Source organism: Lissotriton vulgaris, chromosome 3_1 (assembly GCF_964263255.1).
Source record: "Lissotriton vulgaris chromosome 3_1, aLisVul1.2, whole genome shotgun sequence".
Lineage (NCBI taxonomy): Eukaryota > Metazoa > Chordata > Amphibia > Caudata > Salamandridae > Lissotriton > Lissotriton vulgaris.
The window spans coordinates 321616856-321637231 of record NC_141689.1 but is presented as its reverse complement, the minus strand read 5'-3'; the positions used below and the strand labels follow the sequence as shown (position 1 = coordinate 321637231).

General features: G+C 46.9%; 1 protein-coding gene across 6 annotated transcripts in view; it reads left to right on the top strand.

The window, feature by feature from the left end:
• The window catches only part of PRLR (prolactin receptor), a 570112-nt gene extending 550090 nt beyond the window's left edge, over nucleotides 1-20022 (top strand). For all 6 annotated transcript variants that reach the window (XM_086960518.1, XM_086960519.1, XM_086960521.1 and 3 more), the window contains 3 exons: nucleotides 6959-7058; nucleotides 8363-8432; nucleotides 17491-20022. In XM_086960518.1, the coding sequence (XP_086816644.1) occupies nucleotides 6959-7058; nucleotides 8363-8432; nucleotides 17491-18510 (1190 nt within the window). In that variant the 3' untranslated portion in view covers nucleotides 18511-20022. The remainder of the gene's footprint in view (nucleotides 1-6958; nucleotides 7059-8362; nucleotides 8433-17490) is intronic.
• The last annotated feature ends 354 nt before the right edge of the window (nucleotides 20023-20376 follow it).

Here is a 20376-nt window from a genome sequence, read left to right as displayed (position 1 = left end):
ACTGTGTTGATGTACATTCCAAACAGCAAGCGGCTGTAGGGCAGGCTGTTCTCAAAACACTTTTTCAGGTTTCTGCAGCTGGCACGGGCAACCGCCGCTAATGGAGGGACTGCTATGTATTCTATGCTAAGATATGAATTTAGCAGCCCACATGCCTCGAACTGAATATGCTACTTACCAGTATGCATCTGTTCTTGGCATGTAGGGCTGCTAACATTCATATCGCCCACCCTCCTCCCCGGTGCCCGTCGCAGCTGCAGATATACTATTGTATTCAATCATTAGCATGGACATCCTTTACACTTTTCACTCCATCCTCTGCCACAATGGCGAAAAACAATCTGGGGATGGAGCCGATGCCCTGGCGCACTGTAGTCCAGGGGAGGAGCCACCCATCTCAGGATACTTCGAAGACTCTTCCAGGACAACAATGTGCGATCATCCGGACCCAACACTAGGTGGCGATCTAATGCTAAGATATGAATGTTAGCAGCCCTACATGCCAAGAACAGATGCATACTGGTAAGTAGCATATTCAACCCCTCTCTCTTCGTCTCTGTCTGTAGCTTTCGTACTCTCCTAAAAACTCTGCTCTTTCAAGCGGCATATGACTAATCCCCTTCCTGGATCACCGCAATCTTTATCATGAGCGCCAAGAAACCGATGGTGATAGTGCGCTGTATAAATAATTTTAATAGAATAATAATAATAATAATAATAATAGAATAGAGTTTGTGACACCTGCTCTAAGAAAAGGCTTTATACAGATGATCCTCATGAAGACTGTATATATTGCCTTTACCCAGATCATCAGGCGAAGGAGTGTTAGATTTGTCGCACTTTCTCCAATAAGACCATGAGAGATCGTGAAGGAAGGCTTCTACTCTGGCTCCAGAAGGTAAAGGCCAGGAAGGAGATCCTCTCAAGTGACAGTAAGGAGTCAACATCATCCAGGAGATCTCAAAAGAGGAACAGATCTCCACAGGCTCATACCTCAGGTGAGAGGCCTGAAAAAACCCCTAAAAAGACCGCACCAGGGTCTGGTCGCAGTCCCTCAAAATCTCCTTCAGGAAAGTCTAAGGAGAAGCAGGGTCATGCTTCAGAGGAGAAACGGGCTAAGAAGACTTCATCAGAGCCATCGACATCTCCTCCAAAGTTAAAAATTACCATTAAAACATCTTTTTCTACACCTTCTGAGGTGAAAAAAATCTGTGGCGTCGACGAAAACGCCATCGTCATCGACGAACACGGAGGTAAAGGCTGTACTGCCGTCGGCGCTTCCGCCGTCGACGATGACGACGAGCCCTTCATCGACGAAGGCAGTGATGACCACGTCATCGACGACATCGACCATGGGATCGTCATCTACGACGACGGTGACGACAACGTCTACGATAGCGTCGACGGTTATGATATCGTCTACGGCGGCGACGACGACGATCTCATCGACGGGCTCGTCGACGATGGAAAAAACACCGGAGAAACGTTTTTTGGCCTGGAAAAGAACAATAACGCCAGAAGTTACGTCGCCAAGTAAGGTATCACCATTGGTTCCTTGTCACCGTCTGGAGGAGGAAGATTCGGAGGAAGAGGATGATGGTGGTCCTTTCGGATACGCTAGCAGCAAATCTCAACTAAAGGTTAAGTACCAGGAAGAAGACTCACAAGATGAATTTGAGGTTTTTCAGAGTCATCCCCAACATCACCATCACCAGGAACAACGAGAAGAGATGACAAGTGTGCCCTCTTCGTTGTTGAAAGAACTTCAGTCTATGCTGGAAGATTATAGAAGAAGATATCCTACACCTCAAACGACTAAGGAAATCCCTGATGTTACACCTCGGCCACGCTCTGTCCCGGGTATGCCGGTGCGCAGACGGGAGATCCTGCCGGAGCCTTTGCCTAAGTCTCCGCCATCGAGACATCAGCGTGATCCTGACACTACTGATGAGGAGCATGAGGATGGGGAGATTACGGATCCTAGCAAGGAGTGGGACGATTACCTCATTCCTTTACCTGCGTCCCCTTCACCGAAACCAGTGGATTCCCCACCAGAGGACATTGGGGGGTTTCATAACCTGATGGAAAGGGCCACTAAAAAATTCTCGCTTTCCATGTCGGAGGATAAAGCTGAATGCTTTTTATATGACTTTAAAGAAACCTATCGCAAATCATTTGATCTTTGCTGATTGTGAGCCATATTTCGGAGGAAGGCCTAAAGGTGATGGAATCACCAGCTACAGTGACCCCAGTACTTGCGAGATTAGACAAAAAGTATAAAGCAGCCTGCCTTTTGGGTCACCCCAAACCGGATTCGGTGATTACGGAGGTGGCGCATTAGAAATCAAGAAACCAGTCAGCTCCGATAACAGCACCCCCGGACAGAGAAGGAAGAAGGCTGGACAACGCAGGGAAGAGATTTTCCTCGATGTGAGCTCTGTTATTAAAGTCCGCAAATGCTCTAGCCATCCAGGGAAGGTACGACAGGCAAATGTGGTGCGACCTGTCACGTTATATTGACCACGTGCCGGATGCGGAGAAGCAAGAAGCCAGAAAGATTCTTTTGGAGGGGGAGAGGACTTCAGCAGAAATCATAGACTGCGCTATGGATATAGCGACTACAGCTTTCAGGTCTCTAGGAGGAGCGACTGTGCTGCACAGACAAGGGTGGTTAAGGGCTACGGCATTCAGACCGGAGGTCCAAAATAAAATCTTGGATCTTCGTTCAACGGCGAAGACTTATTCGGCAAGCACGTGGATGACGCGCTGCAGAATATCAAGAAAGACACTGATACTGCCAAAGCTTTGGGAACTCTGCAATACAGAAAGGTTCCTTTTCGTGGCTCTAAGGGTAGGGGCCAAACATCATACAGAGGAGGATATCAGCAAGGGCGATATTCTTCTTATACCTCCAGTTCTCAACCCTACCGTCAGCAGTACACACAGCGACAATTGGGAGGTTATTCCAAATCTGCTCCAAGAGGTAGAGGAGGTCGTCAGGGTAAGGACGCCCGACGACAATGACAACCTGCGAATGCTGATCACACCGGATATACTGAGATCGTATGTTCCCCTGGGTGGAAAAATTTCCCGTTTTCTTCACAATTGGCAAATAATAACCACGGACCGTTGGGTCCTGAACATTATTCGATTCGGCCACACTCTAGAATTTCTTCAGACATCCCCTCGGACGCCACCGATGCATCTCAAGGTCAATCATTTGCATCAAATCCGGAAGGAGATTTGGACAATGCTCCGAAAGGGAGCAATAGAACCGGTACCGAATTCTCAAAAAGGAGAAGGATTTTACTCCCGAATTTTTTCTAGTCAGGAAAAACATCCTACAATGGCGTCCTAAACTGGATCTCAGATCCCTGAATACTTATCTCAAAAAACAATCATTCCGGATGATTTCTCTACAGGACATCCTTCTTCTTTTAAACCCAGGGGATCATATGACCACCTTGGACTTACAAGACGCGTACTTTCATGTCCCAATCTATCCTGCACACAAGCAGTAACTTCGTTTCATGGTGGCTGGGGAACATTACCAATTCAAGGTACTGCCTTTTGCCCTCAAATCAGCCCCAAGAGTGTTCACAAAATGTCTGGCTCCAGTGGTGGCTGTATTAAGGAAACAAAAACATCAAGTATTTCCTTCCCTAGACGACTGGTTAGTCAAGGCACCAACAGAAGCACTAACCAGAGCGTCAACGGGGGCGTGCATAGACTTGTTCACCAAGCTGGGATTGACTCTGCACGAGAAAAAATCATCCCTTCAACCAAAGAAACCGATAACTTTTCTGGGAGCAATCTTAGACACGGAGAAAAACAAAGCGTTCCTCTCCACAGACAGACAACAAAAAATAGTGTCCCACTTCCAGAAATTTCTAAAAAGAAAGTATCTTTCAGCACGCAGGTACAAATCATTGCTGGGGTTAATGTCATCTTGTATTCCCCTTGTGCCTCACTGTAGATTAAGAATGCGGCCGTTATAAGAACAGCTCGACCTCCAATGGCGTCAAGCACAGGGATCCTTCGAGGATGTGGTGCGAGTGACACTGGTCAGGCAGCAGCGTGGTGGACGCAACAGCAAAACGTCTCTCAAGGACTCTCATTTCTCACGACTCCCGCCCCATTGGTAGTAACTACAGATGCGTCCCTGGAAGGATGGGGGGCATTTCTGCAGGACCTGCAGGTCAGCGGTCGATGGAAGTTAGAAGAACAACAACTGCACATAAACTTGCTGGAACTAAGGGCAGTGCGCCTCACGTTGCTGGCTTTCCTGCCACGAATCAGAAGTTCGTCCGTGTTGATAAGAACAGACAACACGACTGCGATGCACTACTTAAACAAGCAGGGAGGCACAAGATCTCTCACCCTTTCTCAAGAAGCGCAGAACATATGGAAATGGGCTCTAGAACAAGGAATATCCATGTCTGCAGAACACCTACCAGGGAATCAGAACACCATAGCAGATATTCTCAGCAGGCTCAAAACTTCTTGCCACAAGTGGGAGTTGGACCAGGGGGTCCTGGACAGCATTTTTCGAGCATGGGGCAAACCAATGGTGGACCTCTTCGCCACAAGGGAGAACAAGAAATGCTGGTTCTTCGCAAGCTGGCTTCCCCAGTGGGGATCCTGGGGAATGCGTTTTCGATGGCATGGTTCGACGTCTTTGCCTACGCTTTCCCCCCGATTCCCCGGTCCTCAGGAAAATAAAGAAGGAACTGTGCAGGCTGATCCTGATAGCCCCTTGGTGGCCCAGACATCACTGGTTCGCGGAGCTTCTGCTGCTGTCAAAAGCACAACCTATTCGCCTCCAGCTGATACCATGGCTCCTGACATTGTCCCAGGGACAAGTGCTCCATCTGGACCCGAAATCCTTGCACTTAGCAGCCTTTCTCCTGAGCACTGTGACTTCCAACATCTGAATATTTTGCAGGAGTGCAAAGCATCCTATCAAAGGCTAGGGCAGAGAGCACAAACAAAACCTACAGGATGAAGTGGAAGAGGTTTTGTCTCTGGTGTCAACGGAATGGTGCCCATCCTCTGACGACGGCACCTCACGAAATCATCCCATACATCTTGCTGTTAGCAAAGTCTGGATTAGCTCACGCTTCTTTAAAAGTGCATTTAGCTGCAATATCCTGATACAGGAGATCTGCATCAGGTGATCCTTATGGTCAGCCAGGATCACCAAGCAGTTTATGAAGGGATTATTCAGGGTTTTTCCCTCCAATTAAACCTCCGCCACCGCTCTGGAATCTCAACATAGTATTGTCTCCATTAATGAGACAACCTTTCGAACCCAAACACAGAGCGGGCCTTAAATTCTTATCTTGGAAAGTGGCGCTTCTCCTCGCCCTAACTTCAGCTAGGAGGGTTGGAGAACTACAAGCTCTCACAAATCGAGACCCTTTTTTGCAGTTCAAAGAGGACAGAATGATTCTGAGGACTAATCCAAGATTTATTCCTAAGGTGCCTACTGATTTCCATTTGAATGAGCCATTGGTGTTGAAACGATTCTTTCTTCATCCAACAACAGCAGCGGAAAGAGTCTTACATTCATTAGACGTTCAGAGATGTCTCAAGTTCTATCTTAAAGAAACCAAAGGTTTTCGAAGATCTTCACAGCTGTTTGTCGCCTTCAGTGCACCCAGGAAGGGTTTTCCTTTATCAAAACGTGGCATTGCCAGATGGAGTTCCAGTGCAATTGTGTACTGTCATCAGGCTGCTGGGAGGCCTCTGAACTCACAAGTTCGTGCCCATGCGACAAGAGCAGTGTCCACATCTACGGCGTTATTTGCAGGAGTGCCTATACAGGATATCTGCAGAGCAGCGACCTGGGCATCTACTCACTCATTTACCAAGCACTACTGCTTGGAAGCAGCTGCAGAGACGGAAGCTGCGGTGGGAGAAGCGGTGCTGAGAAACATCATCCAGTGACGGTGAGCCTTTTTTACATCCCTCCATCCTCTTTTGTCTTGTTTACAAAGTCACATTTATGATACTGTACTAAGCTTTATAATACACAAGTTGTGTTGCACAAGGGTGGAATATAAGGAACAAATGTTCTTTGTGATGTTACTGCTCACTATTCTAATTCAGGCATGTGAATCTATGAAAGTTCCAATACTGGAGTAAGAAAGCAAGTTACTTACCTGTAACTAGTTCTCCAGTATTGGAAGCTTTCATAGATTCACATGCACCCACCCTCCTCTCCTGAGAGGCTCACCTTGGATTTGGCACGGCAAGTGTTTAGTATGCACAAGTGCGTGAAAATCTGAGGGGCAAGAGGTTCTCTCAGGAGTGTTCTAGAGGGTGAGGACAGCTTATTGGTTCAGGGAAAAGTTTGGGTCTTTTTTACATAACGAAGGATATAGGTTGCGAAAGGAAAATGGGCCTAGGCCTCTTTTCAGTTTGCTATACTGCTATGCATTGCATTTTATCTACCGGAGACTCCCGTCTCGATGACGGGGAAAAATTCAGGCATGTGAAGCTATGAAAGCTTCCATTACTGGAGAACTACAGTTACAGGTAAGTAACTTGTTTTCATACGTTACACCTTTCCTGGTGAAAGACTTCCTGTACTTTTCAGGAGTGACAGGCCAACATTTTGTCACTTTTGACTGACTTCAACGACTTTCCCAAAGGCAGCTGTGAATGGCGTTGTACTTTGTATTGTATTTCTGACTTTTTTTAGGCAAGCAGGAAAATAAAGTCCACTTCCACAGGCATGGCACTAAAAAAAAAAAATCTGTGCATTTTCAATCTTACAGTGATCACTAGGACAAAAATACTTTTGTTCACAAGCCTGTTAGGTACTGTTTGTGATTAGCTGTTATTAATGCCACTGTTCAGTGAACTTTCTCACATATGTTTGAAACGAATGTCGATAAAACATGTGAGCTTCACTGTAATGTTGCAGATAATCTATAAATTCTCTCTCTTGTAGACTTCCCAAGAAAAGACATGACATTATGGATATCGATCGCTGTGTTGTCATTTGTCATTTGTTTGACAATCATTTGGACAATGGCTCTTAAACGCTGGAGGTAAGTCCACAATTTGTGTAAAATTGGAGTGATGCTTATAATTGTTGGTTGTTTAGTGGTTGAGTCAGTAGCAGGAATTGTTCTTTCATCGCCTGATAACTCATTCTGAAATACAGATCAGCATGCTTCAATCCCTCATTCACTAAGAAAGTTAAATCCTCAAAATGTTGCAAGCTGTTGATTAATATTTGAAACTTTTGGGGGCTGTCAATGACTACTTGAAACTTCAGAGGGCCATTCAGACATTGCAGGAGGATGCATCCCATCCCAGAAGCCTTTCAGAGCTCCAAAGTAGATAAATGGAGCTTTTTTAATGCACATTTTCCTCCATAAAAAAGTTTTGCTACATACAAGATCAAAAGCAGAACAGCTAGCTGCGTCCTACTTGTAAATAGTTCCTTGGCCATAATGCTAACATTTACCCCAGCATGTTACAAAGTTTTGACATCATACCACAAAACATTTTGCACAAATACAACTTCCCATCTTCTCATGGAATACAAAACCCTTGAAGACCCCTATTAGGCACATCTTTTTTAGGCCAGTTACAAAAATAAGACGATCCTTTCTCTTTGTTTGCAACCGCTCTGAACATCAAGAGGTCATTACATAAAAGTCCCAATGTTGAAATCAAGTTTAAACAATTTTTCTCCCATAGCTTTGACCTGTCCATTTTAGACATTGGTGGTGGCAGAGGGTATGAAGTTCACTACCAGATGCTAACACCACCCACCCTCGCCTCAGCAGTTTTCATTTATATTCGCAAATACACATTGCGAGTGAGTCCCACAACCTTCCACTGCTGGCATTGAATAGCAAATACAGCTCAACAGAAGGGGATTTCTTTGCCTTCTCTCTATCAAGCGGAAGTATTTGGGCCAGACAAAAGTAAAGTGGAGAGCAGAAGAAAGGTGTCGCTAACCATGTTTTTCAACCACCCAAGTGAGTCTGATTACTGTGTGTATTTTCTCTCTGCTCTGGCAATACAACCCAGTGCAAATAATACAGTTCTGTCCAGTGATCTGTATTATACAGTATATAACAATGGCAACCAAGTGTGTTGAGAACCCTCCTTTTCCAGTATTTCCCAGGTTTCCTGTCCCATAACTTTAACAATACCTTCTACAACACAGTATAGAATATAGTTGAGCAAAACAAAGCAACAAAGGAACCCATTTCTATTGAAATTTGTCAATTTAACACCGATAAGGTACGATTTTATTTGGGGGCTGGTTTCGTCAAAACTTTGAAACATGCTTGCCTGTCTTTCCAAGTGTTCTTACTGCTTTGTTTTATCTTTTTAGCATGTTGACTTGCATCCTGCCGCCTGTTCCAGGACCCAAAATAATGGGCTTTGATAAGCAGTTGCTTAAGGTATGTACTGAGAGGTGAATGGTAATATTGATGTGTTGTCAGAGTAGGTGGTCCTTTTCTGCAGGAGTGTGGGAGTGTGAGAATCCATTTGTGGTAGGTCATCAAGGGATAAAATGATTTTTCTAAAAAGTGAATGTTCTAATACCAACAGTCTTATGAAAACAAAAAACTCCTTCTCCTGAGTTTGGCAAAGGATTAGTGATGCTAGATTCCCCTGGGGGACGTTTGCATCAGTGGGAAGGATGTAGGTATTGCGTAGGTTACCAAATTTACAACTTAATATGTATCAGACCAAAAAGTATCATGAAAACATTGCATACACAGAAATTAAAAGTTTCGTTCATTTATTCAAATAGTTTAAATATAATAACACAATATTTCATAAAAACAATCTTGTGCACATTCGTCTTTGCTGTTAGTCAGCTATTTCTAAAAAAAACTCCAACCACCGAGACCTCCATCCACCCCCACGGCCACCACCCGCACCAACCGCCTGATCTCCTGGACCAACATCAACGACGATGACACCACCAAGATCATGAACTCTGTCCACTCCGGATCTCCGTCAGACCCATGCCCCCACCACATCTTCAACAAAGCCAGCACCACCATCGCACCCCATCTACGGAAAGTCATCAACATCTCCTTTGAGACCGCTACCTTCCCGGAGAGCTGGAAGCACGCCGAGATCAACGCCTTGCTCAAGAAACCCATGGCGGACCCCAAGGACCTCAAGGACTTCCGACCCATCTCCCTGCTCCCGTTCCCGATGAAGACAAAGGCGGTCAACAAACAACTGACCAGATTCCTCGAGGAGAACAGCATCCTGGACCTGTCCTAGTTCCGGTTTCGCAGCAAGCACAGCACCGAAACTGCCTTCATCGCAGCCACTGATGACATCAGGACCCTGCTGAACAACGGAGAAACCGCGGCTCTCATCCTCCTGGACCTGTCAGCCGCCTTTGACGCGGTCTGCCCCCGCACACTACGAACACGCCTCCAAGACGCCGGGATCCAAGAGAAGGCCCTGGACTGGACCACCTCCTTCCTCTCCGGCAGAACACAGAGCGTCTGCCTCCCCTCTTCCGCTCCGAAGCTACCAAGATCATTTGCGGTGTACCCAAGGGCTCATCCCCCTGTGCAACGCTGTTCAACATCTACGTGGCACCACTCGCCCACGTCGCCCGACTGCACGACCTTAACATCATCTCCTACGCCGATGACACCCACCTAATCCTCTCCCTCACCAAAGACCCCCACACCGCCAAAAACAACCTCCATGACGGAATGAAGGCCGTCACCGACTGAATGAGAATCAGCCGACTGAAGCTGAACTCGGGCAAGACAGAGGTCCTCATTCTTGGATCCACCCCCTCGGCCTGGGACGACTCCTGGTGGCCGACCGCATTAGGAATAGCTCCAACGCCCACCGACCACGCACGCAACCTAGGGGTCATCCTCGACTCCACCCTCTCCATGACGAAGCAGGTCAACGCGGTCTCTTCCTCCTGCTTCAGCATGCTCCGCAGGATCTACAAGTGGATCTCCACCGAAACGAGGACGGTCACCAAGGCCCTCGTCAGCAGCAGACTGGACTACGGAAACGCCGAACAGCGGGAGCCTCGGCCAAACTCCTGAAACGGCTCCAACGCATCCAGAACGCCTTTGCACACCTGATCCTTGACATCCCCCGTCGCAGCCACATCACACCCCACCTGAGAGACCTGCACTGGTTCCCGTCAACAAGAGGGTAACCTTCAAGCTCCTCACCCACGCACACAAAGCCCTCCATAACACCGGACCAGCGTACCTCAACAGCTGACTCAGCTTCCCCCCCCCCCCGTCCGCCAGCTCCGCTCCGCCAACCACGCCCTGGCCACCATCCCTCTCATCCGAAGAGTGAGTTCGAGCCATATGGGCTGCTGAATTCATATCTGTACATAGATCGCCGCCTAGTGTTGGGTCCGGATGATCGCACATTGTTGTCCTGGAAGAGTCTTCAAAGTATCACGAGATAGGTGGCTCCTCCCCTGGACTACAGTGCGCATGGGCATCGACTCCATCCCCAGATTGTTTTTTTCCGCCATTGGGTCCGGATGCATGTTGGTTCACTCAAGGTCGGAATCGATATAAAACTTTCCTTTGGCCTAAAGGCCTTTAGTTTAGCATCGGTATTGTCTTGCGATCGGTGCCCAGTTCTGTTCCAGCTCAGTTCCCGAGCCGGACATCCAGAGGAGCTGCGTGGCTTTTCGGCACTGAAGGCCCGGTCGACGCCAGAGGCCTTATCGACGAACCATCATGGAACAGAGCCCGTTCAAAAGATGTCCCTTGTGCAACTCGAAATATCCTCACATCGACGTCCACCCGGTGTGCAACAAGTGCCTGTCGCCGGATCATGATGAAGCCAGCTGTATGGCTTGTTCCCGTTTCAGATCCAAGAAAACGATTCGACTTCGGCACGCAGCTCGCAAGGAAGCACAGCAGACGGCACCTGACCCGGTGGACATCTTCGATGCCGAGGATGATGAGGAAGCAGACCGGGAGGTTCGAGAGAACCCGTCTAATCCCGCATCGGAGGTCGACTCCAGCTACGGCGCGGATGTTGAGATGCTCGATGCAGAAGATATCATCGACGAGGTAGGAGACGACGATGGGGCCTTTGGGGCCATGAAAGATAGCTCAAGCGAGGAGCTAGGCCCACAAACTGATACTAGGGCCAAAATACCGCCGAAGGCTCAGGTCGAGGGATCGCCAGATGGCCTTACCCAAGATCTTCCAATGGGTTCTACAGCCCCGCCTTCGGGCCCGGCTTCGGGCATTTCTAAAGAGCTGCAAGTTGCCAAACCGAAAGAGAAAGCTTCGGTGTCTACGCAACCCAAAGCACAAGAGTCGAAATCGAAACCGAAAGTGCGTATTGCTTTGGTCAGCTCGAAGTCCTCTGAACTATCGGCACCGACGAAGCATGAAGCAGTTATCGACCCGAAGAGGCCGTTAAAGGGCGTCGAGCTAAAGACTGGCACACCAAAACCACCGGTCAAGGTTGTCGACCCGACGAAATCGGCGCCGAACACCGTCGACACCCACAAAGGACTCGGAGCTCAGAAGGTTCTCGAGCCTACACATCGACCGGACAAGGCTAAAAGTGGTGGAGCCCTCGAGTTCACACCTGGCAGGGGCTCGAAGGATTCCGTCAAGTCAACGCAGCCGCCCGCTTCCTTCTCGAAGCAAGTAGCAGACTCGCTGAAGCGCATTAGGGAGAAGGATTCGGGTGTCGAACTGAAGGATGCTCCACCTCCAAAGACTGCCGATAAACCTAAAAAGCCGTCTGCACCCATCCACTTCACGCTGCCGCCGAAAGTGGTACTGAAGGCCTTCGGCCCTAAAATGGCAGTCGAAGCTCCCAGGAAGGTGTCAACGGAGTCGAAGTCCACAACTGTGGTACCAGCCGCAAAGCATCGACAACCCTCGCTCGAAGAGCAACAGGAACAATTCATCGATGCCGAAACTGGCAGACTTTCTATTTATAAACGAAAGATCGCCACGGAACAGCCCATGGAGTCGTATAAAATACCATTGAAGGAAGGAAGAAGGATTCCACTACAACCCCAGTTCTTGTAGAACCTATATCTCCACGTGACCAAAATTTCTCGCCAGCTTATTCTGATGTGGAAGCAGGAGAGGGTGAGGATGAGGAGAACAGCTATCCTGTGGACACTGATCCAGATGATCAGAATGAACCCTGGCCAGATGCTACTGACCCAGTGGATCCACACACTGCCCCAGACACTCATGTGTATGCTGTAAAAACATCACCTACTGAGGATTCAGCGGCGTTCAATGCACTTATTGAAAGGGCGGCCAAAAATCATGATGTCCAGCTCCATGCTGACCCTATTGACGTGGATTTTTTGTTTGACACCTTTTCCACCTCAGAGAGGACTGTCAAGACTCTGCCTATGCTGAAGGGTGTCTTAAAACATGCTGGGGAGATATTCAAGGAGCCTACAAGGGCCAGGCTGATTAACCCCAGAATTGAAAAAAAGTACAAACCGGCGCCTGTGGACCCTACCTACATTAAAGGGCAGTTGCCATTGGACTCTCTGGTTGTTTCCAATGCCCGGAAGAGGGCTAACTCACAAACAACGGGTGATGCTCCTCCCCCTGATAAAGAATCTAACGTGCTAGAGGCATCAGGGAAAAGGGTGGCAGCTCAGGCGGCTAATATCTGGCACATTTCAAACACTCAGGCACTCTTAGCCAGGTATGACAGGGCCCATTACGACACACTGGAGACCCTGTTGCAACACCTACCAGATGAATATAAGGAGGCAGCAGAAATGCTCATACAGGAAGGGAAGCTCATATCAAATGCTTCTATCAAATGTGCACTGGACGCAGCAGACACCGCGGCCAGAGCAGTTAATACAAGTGTCATGTTGAAGCGACATGCCTGGCTCAGAATCTCCGGGTTCAAGCCAGAGATTCAAACCACCATTGTAAATCAGCCAGTAAACCCTGACCATTTATTTGGCCCAGAGGTGGACACCACCTTGGAGAAAATCAAAAAGGACACTGAGACTGCAAAGTATATGGGGGCTCTCCAGTCCCAGCAGTTCAGGGGTGGTTCTTTTCGTCGCTCAAGCAATAGAGGTGTTTCTAGAGGCCAGCTGTCCCAGCAAACGCAGTACAATAAAGGTGGAGCGCAAACCACATACACCAAACAAAATAGAGGTGGCTATCGTGGAAACAGCGCCAAGGGCAGAGGTCGTGGAAACAACAGCTCCAGATCCTCCGCCACGAACAAACAGTGACGCCTTGTCACTGCCCCCCGACCATACAACACCGGTCGGGGGGAGACTCCAACAAAAGCTTATCCAATACGGTTATTGTCTCGAGCTAACATCCACTCCACCCAACATACCCCCAAGACACCGTCCTATGTCCACAGAGCATTTGCACTTATTGCAGCAAGAGGTACTCATCATGCTGCAAAAAGGTGCAATCGAGCTCGTGCCTGTGGAAGAAAGAGGCACAGGAGTGTACTCACTGTACTTCTTGATCCCAAAAAAGGACGGGTCCCTCAGACCCATACTGGACCTCAGACCCCTCAATCAGTACATTCTATCAGAACACTTTCACATGCTAACATTGCAGCAGGTTCTACCGTTGCTCAGTCAGGGAGATTTCCTCACAACATTAGATCTGAAGGATGCATACTTTCATATTTCGCTACACCCGTCACACAGAAATACCTCAGATTCACCATTCAAAATCAGCATTACCAATTCAAGGTCCTCCCTTTCGGAGTGACCACGGCACCCAGGGTATTCACAAAGTGCCTGGCGACATTGGCTGCACACCTACGGAGACAAAACATTCACGTCTACCCTTATCTGGACGACTGGCTTATCCAGGCAAAGTCGGCCCAGCAGTGTGCCGCCCACATGTCCCACACCATTCACCTTCTTCACGATCTGGGATTCTCACTGAATTACCCAAAGTCCCACCTTCAACCCGCCCACATACGGCAGTATCTGGGCGCAACAATAGACACTCTGGCAGCCAAAGCACAGCCAAATTCAGTGAGGATCAGCAGCATTCAATCGCTGATACAAAAAAAAAATTCAGACCTCAACACTCGCTTCAGGCACGAGTGTTCATGCAGTTGATAGGCATGATGGCCTCCTGCATCTTCATAGTCCCGCACGCAAGACTACATATGCGTCCGCTTCAGGAGTGCTTAGCATGTCAGTGGAATCAGGCTCATGGACAGTTGAAAGACCTAGTGTTGGTAACCGGTCGTGCAACTACTCTCTGCATTGGTGGAATCCACAAAACCTTTGCAAGGGACGACCGTTCCAGGAGCCTGTGCCACAGATCATTCTGACGACAGACGCATCTCTCCAGGGTTGGGGAGCTCATTTACTCCACTACACAGTGCAGGGACTATGGACAACGCAGCAAAAGAAGATGCACATCAACCTTCTAGAGCTGATGGCTATCTTCATGGCAATGAAGGCATTCAAGGTACATCTGTGCAACAAGGTCGTGTTGATCCGGACGGACAACATGACAGCCATGTACTACATTCAGAAACAGGGAGGAACACACTCTCCACAGTTGTCTCATCTAGCTCAGAGCATGTGGAAGTGGGCCATTCAGAGGAACATCTTCCTCATGGCGGAACACCTCCCGGGCAAGGACAGTCAGATGGCGGACCTGCTCAGCAGGTACAGCGACCAAATGCACGAGTGGGAGATACATCCATCAGTACTCCACCCGTACTTCCAGCGGTGGGGTCATCCAGAGATAGACCTGTTTGCCACAAAGGAAAACTCCAATTGCCAAAGCTTTGCCGCCAGGTTCCCACACCCACAGTTGCAGGGCAATGCAATATGGATGAACTGGTCAGGCAAATTTGCGTACGCTTTTCCCCCAGCACCTCTAATACCACTGGTGGCACGCAAACTGAAGCAACACTCGATGACGCTCATCCTGGTTGCTCCCACGTGGGCATGCCAACCATGGTACACCACGTTTCTAGAACTCTCCGTGGTACCGCATCAAAGGCTGCACCTCACACCCAGGCTTTTGACGCAGAGCCATGGCGACATTCAGCACCAAGATCCGCAACAGCTCAACCTGGCGATCTGGCTCCTGAGGTCTTAGAATTTGGCTTCCTCAATTCGTCTCCTGACTGTATGGATATCATAAGGGAGGCAAGAAAGCCCACCACCAGAGCATGCTATGCGGCGAAATGGAAGCGGTTTGTCGTTTACTGTGCAGACCACAATATCAACCCGCTAGACGCTTCCACTCACAACATCATTTGTTATCTGTTGCATCTATACAAATGCAATCTGGCATATGCTTCCATTCACATTCATTTGTCCGCAATAGCAGCTTATCTACAAAACAGGCAGCATCTCTCCCTTTTCAGAGTACCAGCCATTAAAGCTTTTTTGGAGGGACTCAAACGAGTCATTCCTCCCCGGACCCCACCAGCTCCTGAATAGAACCTAAATGTGATCCTCACCAGACTGATGGGTCCACCTTTTGAGCCTCTACATTCCTGCGAGATTCAGTTCTTGACGTGGAAAGTGGCTTTCCTGATAGCGATCACTTCACTGCGACGCGCACTAACTATCCAGGAGCCTTTCATACAAATTCACTCCAACAGGGTGGTGCTCCGCACTAACCCAAAATTTCTTCCTAAGGTAGTTTCCCAGTTCCATATCAATCAGACTATTGAACTGCCTGTGTTCTTCCAAAATCCTGAGTCAGTGGCGGAGCGGATGCTCCACACACTAGACGTCAAGAGAGCCTTAATGTACTACATTGATAGGACCAAAGATTTTCGGAAAACAAAACAGCTGTTTGTTACCTTTTCGCCACAACACAAAGGCAACCCCATTTCCAAAGCAGGTATAGCCAGGTGGATTGTTAAGTGCATTCAAATCTGCTATCAAAAAGCCAAGCGCACTTTAACAATCCCCCCACGGGCCCACTCCACCCGCAAGCTGGGGGCCTCCATGGCGTTCCTTGGAAATATTCCTTTAGAATAGAGCAGCCACATGGTCTACCACACACACATTTACCAAACACTATTGTGTAGATGTGCACTCCAAACAGCAGGCAGATGTAGGGCAGCCTGTTCTAAAAACACGTTTTCAAACTGCTGCAGCTGGCACAGGCGGCCGCCGCTAATGGAGGGACTGCTATGTATTCTATGCACAGATATGAATTCAGCAGCCCACATGCCTCGAACCGAATATGCTACTTACCAGTATGCATCTGTTCTTGGCATGTAGGGCTGCTGACATTCATATCGCCCGCCCTCCTCCCCGGCGCCTGTAGCGGCTGCAGCAATCCTAATTACTCTTAGCATGGTCATCACTCACGGTGTTACACTCCATCTTTGCCGCAATGGCTAAAAACAATCTTGGGATGGAGTCGATGCCCATGCGCACTGTAGTCCAGGGGAGGAGCCACCTATCTCGTGATACTTCGAAGACTCTTCCAGGACAACAATGTGCGATCATCCGGACCCAACACTAGGCGGCGATCTATGCACAGATATGAATGTCAGCAGTCCTACATGCCAAGAACAGATGCATACTGGTAAGTAGCATATTCGTTACCGGCGGCAGATCATTCTCCCACCTCGCCGCCAAGACATGGAACACCCTCCTCATCCGCCTACGGCAGACCCAAGACCTACTGACCTCCAGAAAACTTCTCAAGACATGGCTCTTCGAACAGTAGCAGCATTCCCCCACCCCTTAGCGCCTTGAGACCCTCACGGGTAAGTAGTGCGCATTACAAATGCTTGATTGATCTATTTATTGATTGATTGACTCAGTATTTCATCCAACTTGTAACTGTGAATCTGTATTTAATATCAGAAAAATATGTGTCTTGATTAGTTTGATGTGTTATGCAATACATAGAACAAAATATCGTTTTGCACATGGGCCTACATACAAATGCCACAATAAGTAGTGCTTATAAAATAACTTATTAGTGCAGATTTTGTTTGGTTTTCATAAACACAGAAGAAAAATCCTTTCTGGTTCAGGCTTTCCGCTTTCTGTCCTTCACCCTTAACACTAGCCAAAAGAATGCTAATACCAGACAAATTCAGACTCCAAAGAAGGTCACATTGTTTACACTGAGAGCTACTTTAGTGTTTAAAGGGTACTTGATGTGTATGTTGTAAAAATGGGAAGTTTGATATTGGCCAAGAATCCCATAGTAAGGGCATTGTTTCAGATGCCTGGGGGCTGATCTGTACGAGATGTGAAACCTAACCTTGAGAACGCAAGGAGAATACAATAGTAAAAATGTAGTAATTCCCTTCTTCCTTCTGGCCCAACCACAGCATTGAGTACCTGTAAGTTGGCGATGTCTCATTAACTTTGCAGCACCCTGAACCCCCCCTTGTGATATATGCACAACAGGAAAACCTAGTTCATAATTACTGTTTGCAAAACTTCACCCTGTTATATCTATGTCTTTCACTCAATATGACATTTAGTCTCTTGTTTCTTCTTATCAGACAGGAAAATCGGAAGAGTTGTTAAGTGCCTTGGGCTGTCAAGGTTTTCCACCAACATCAGACTGTGCAGATCTTCTGGTGGAATTTCTCGAGGTAGATGACAGTAAAGAGCAGCTGATCTCTAGCCACGACAAAGGGCACCCCAACCAACCCACGAAGTTACCACATGCTGAAACAGACAATGATTCAGGAAGAGGGAGCTGTGACAGTCCTACGGCACTCTCGGAGAGATGCAAAGACTCCAGAATCTCTTCGGCAGCTCTTGACACCGATGATGTTGGTGAAATGAAAGAAAATGCTGCACCACAAAGTACCATAAATTGGGCAATTCAAGGTCCAATGTCTGACAAACAGTTGTCAAGTGATGGAAAACCAAACCCATGGCCTGAAGGAGGAACAGTCAGTAATCAGACTCCCACATCCTCCTACCACAACATTACTGAAGTCTGTAAATTGGCCCTTGGTGCCATGAATGCAAATATGTCATCACTTTTAATGGCCAATGAGGATAAGAAGCAGCCAAAATACTTTAAAACCATTGAGACGATTAGCGAGGAGAGCACAGGGAAGCAGAACGAGTTGGAGTACATGCACTCCAGAGCTTTTGACCAGGACACAATGTGGCTGTTGCCCAACCTGAAGGCATCTTTCATGTCTCCAAAGACAATGGATTATGTGGAGGTTCAGAAAGTTAACCAAAACAATGCACTTGCGCTGATACCAAAACAGAAGGAAAGCCATGGAAGAAGGGACCAGTATCCTTCTACGGGTCCGAGCAGAGAATATACCAAGGTGGCACGAGTGGAGGATAATAATGTCCTAGTACTAATGCAGGACTCAGGATCTCAGAGCACTCCAGTGCTCCAAGAACCATTTAAAGAGTTTTCACAGATCCTCCAACCACAACAAGCGGAGAATAATTTGGGTAAATTTAATGCAGGGAGTCACATTGAGATCAAGGGCCAGATGAGCGCACTGGGTTACATGGATCCAAGTGCCCTGGCTCCCATGTTTAGTTAAATGAAAATGTGATCATTGTGAGTACTTGTTTGGGTAAAGCCACAGAGTAAATAACATGTGATCAGACTCAAATATATGCCTAAAGCTTAGTAGCTTTTCACATCTTTTATGCTTCATGTTAAATCAAGTAGGTTCTAAAAGCTAACAGCAGAACAAATGATATTGTTTTCTAGTATTTGTATCTTTGCTGATTTCTTTCTTGCTCACAGGTACAGAATTGTCATGTATTTGCAGAAAATATACACATGACTAAATTGTTGGCACACAGTAAATGTGCATTGCGATAAAGGGGCATGACTTGAATTTGGTATATAGAGGAAAAAGCCAAAATGAATTGTGAACAAGTCATAAAATGTCGGAGGATTTTATGAGACATTGTAAAAAACTGTATGTCCTAATCTTTTCTTTTGGTATTTATTGTGTTTGGACAGGCAGACACAGCAAAACTTCTTGGATAGCTCTGTTTGCGCTCTGCACCAGGCAAACCAATACAGTTGACTTGCTGTTGGTCAAAGGCATATTGAAACTGCAGCAGGATAAACAGTGATTAGCACAGAAAATTTCTAATGTACTCATTTGCAAAAGTGTTCCATTAGCGATTACTTCCTATGGCAAGGTATGTGGGCAATTCCATGTCACTGGATGGTCTGCTAGTTGAAGTATTGTGCTGCCATTTAGTCATAGTTTTCTAGTTAAAAAGAACAAGCCCTAGAGAAAAGGGTTGTTCTGATGAACTTTTCTAAAGCTATCACTGACTTACATCAGCGGATCGCTTTCTGCTCATTCAGATCTATGATTCAAAAGCAGTTCGACTCTTTGTACATTAGATGGTCAGTGCCGTAGAAGTGGTATCCTGGCTGCAGTACCTTTCATGAGTAGCACTGTTGCCTCAGTGCAGGAATGGAATAATTGTATATTTTATTTCTTAGCAAGATTGGAATAGATTATACAGCAGAGACTGCAGGACTCTCAATACTCTCCATTATTCTGGTTCAAGCAGCGAGTATGGTACTAAGCAGCCAGCAACAGCTTGCACATTTTAACAAGAGCATGCATTATGAAGACAAGCCTGTCCAGATAGGGGCACATAGCTGAATTCAGATTCTTCAATAGCGTAGTAATCAAGACGCAATATGTGTGCATTATTTTCCTTGTCCATTGAGCATGTTTATGGGCCAGGGATTTTGGCGTATTGCTGTGTCTATATCCGGTCTTGCTGCTTGCTCAGCCTGGTATCCCATCAGCTACCTACATGTATATGTACAAAATTCTGGTATATAAGAAGTTCAAATCCAGTTATTCTGCCAATCTTCTTGCCTACTGTATAAGGTAAATCCTGTTTAACCTGCAGCTCTTTTTTACCATCTCTCTAGGCTGCTCTTTGGAATTTGTTTAATTATATTGTGAATATTTTTCCCTATAAACTGTATCCAATGGCCCAAGTTCTAAATTCTTGCCTCTGCTGAAACATACACTGTGATCTACACTATCACTACACCTGTATTTTTTTTTTTAAGAAAACGTCTATGTTAAAAATTCCTTCTCCAGCCTCATTGTTAGACTTTACTTTTGGATGTAGCTGTCAGAATGAATTTGTACGTCTTACTGTCCTACTCACCGTGGTGTTGCTTCTTTTAAAGTAAAATGTAAATCCTAAGGCCACTAATGTGCCATAAAATAAGAGATTCAACATTCCTTTAGAAGAAGACACTTTTTGAACAACGTAGGAAGTGATTAACTGTTTTAGTTATAGGCCAAAGACATTAGAATTTATGTGGGTGCTATGTTTCTAATTTTATGGAGGCAGGCATCAGATGCAGGGCCAAATGCAAGTGTCTCTTCTCTAAACGCAAAAAGAACAATTGA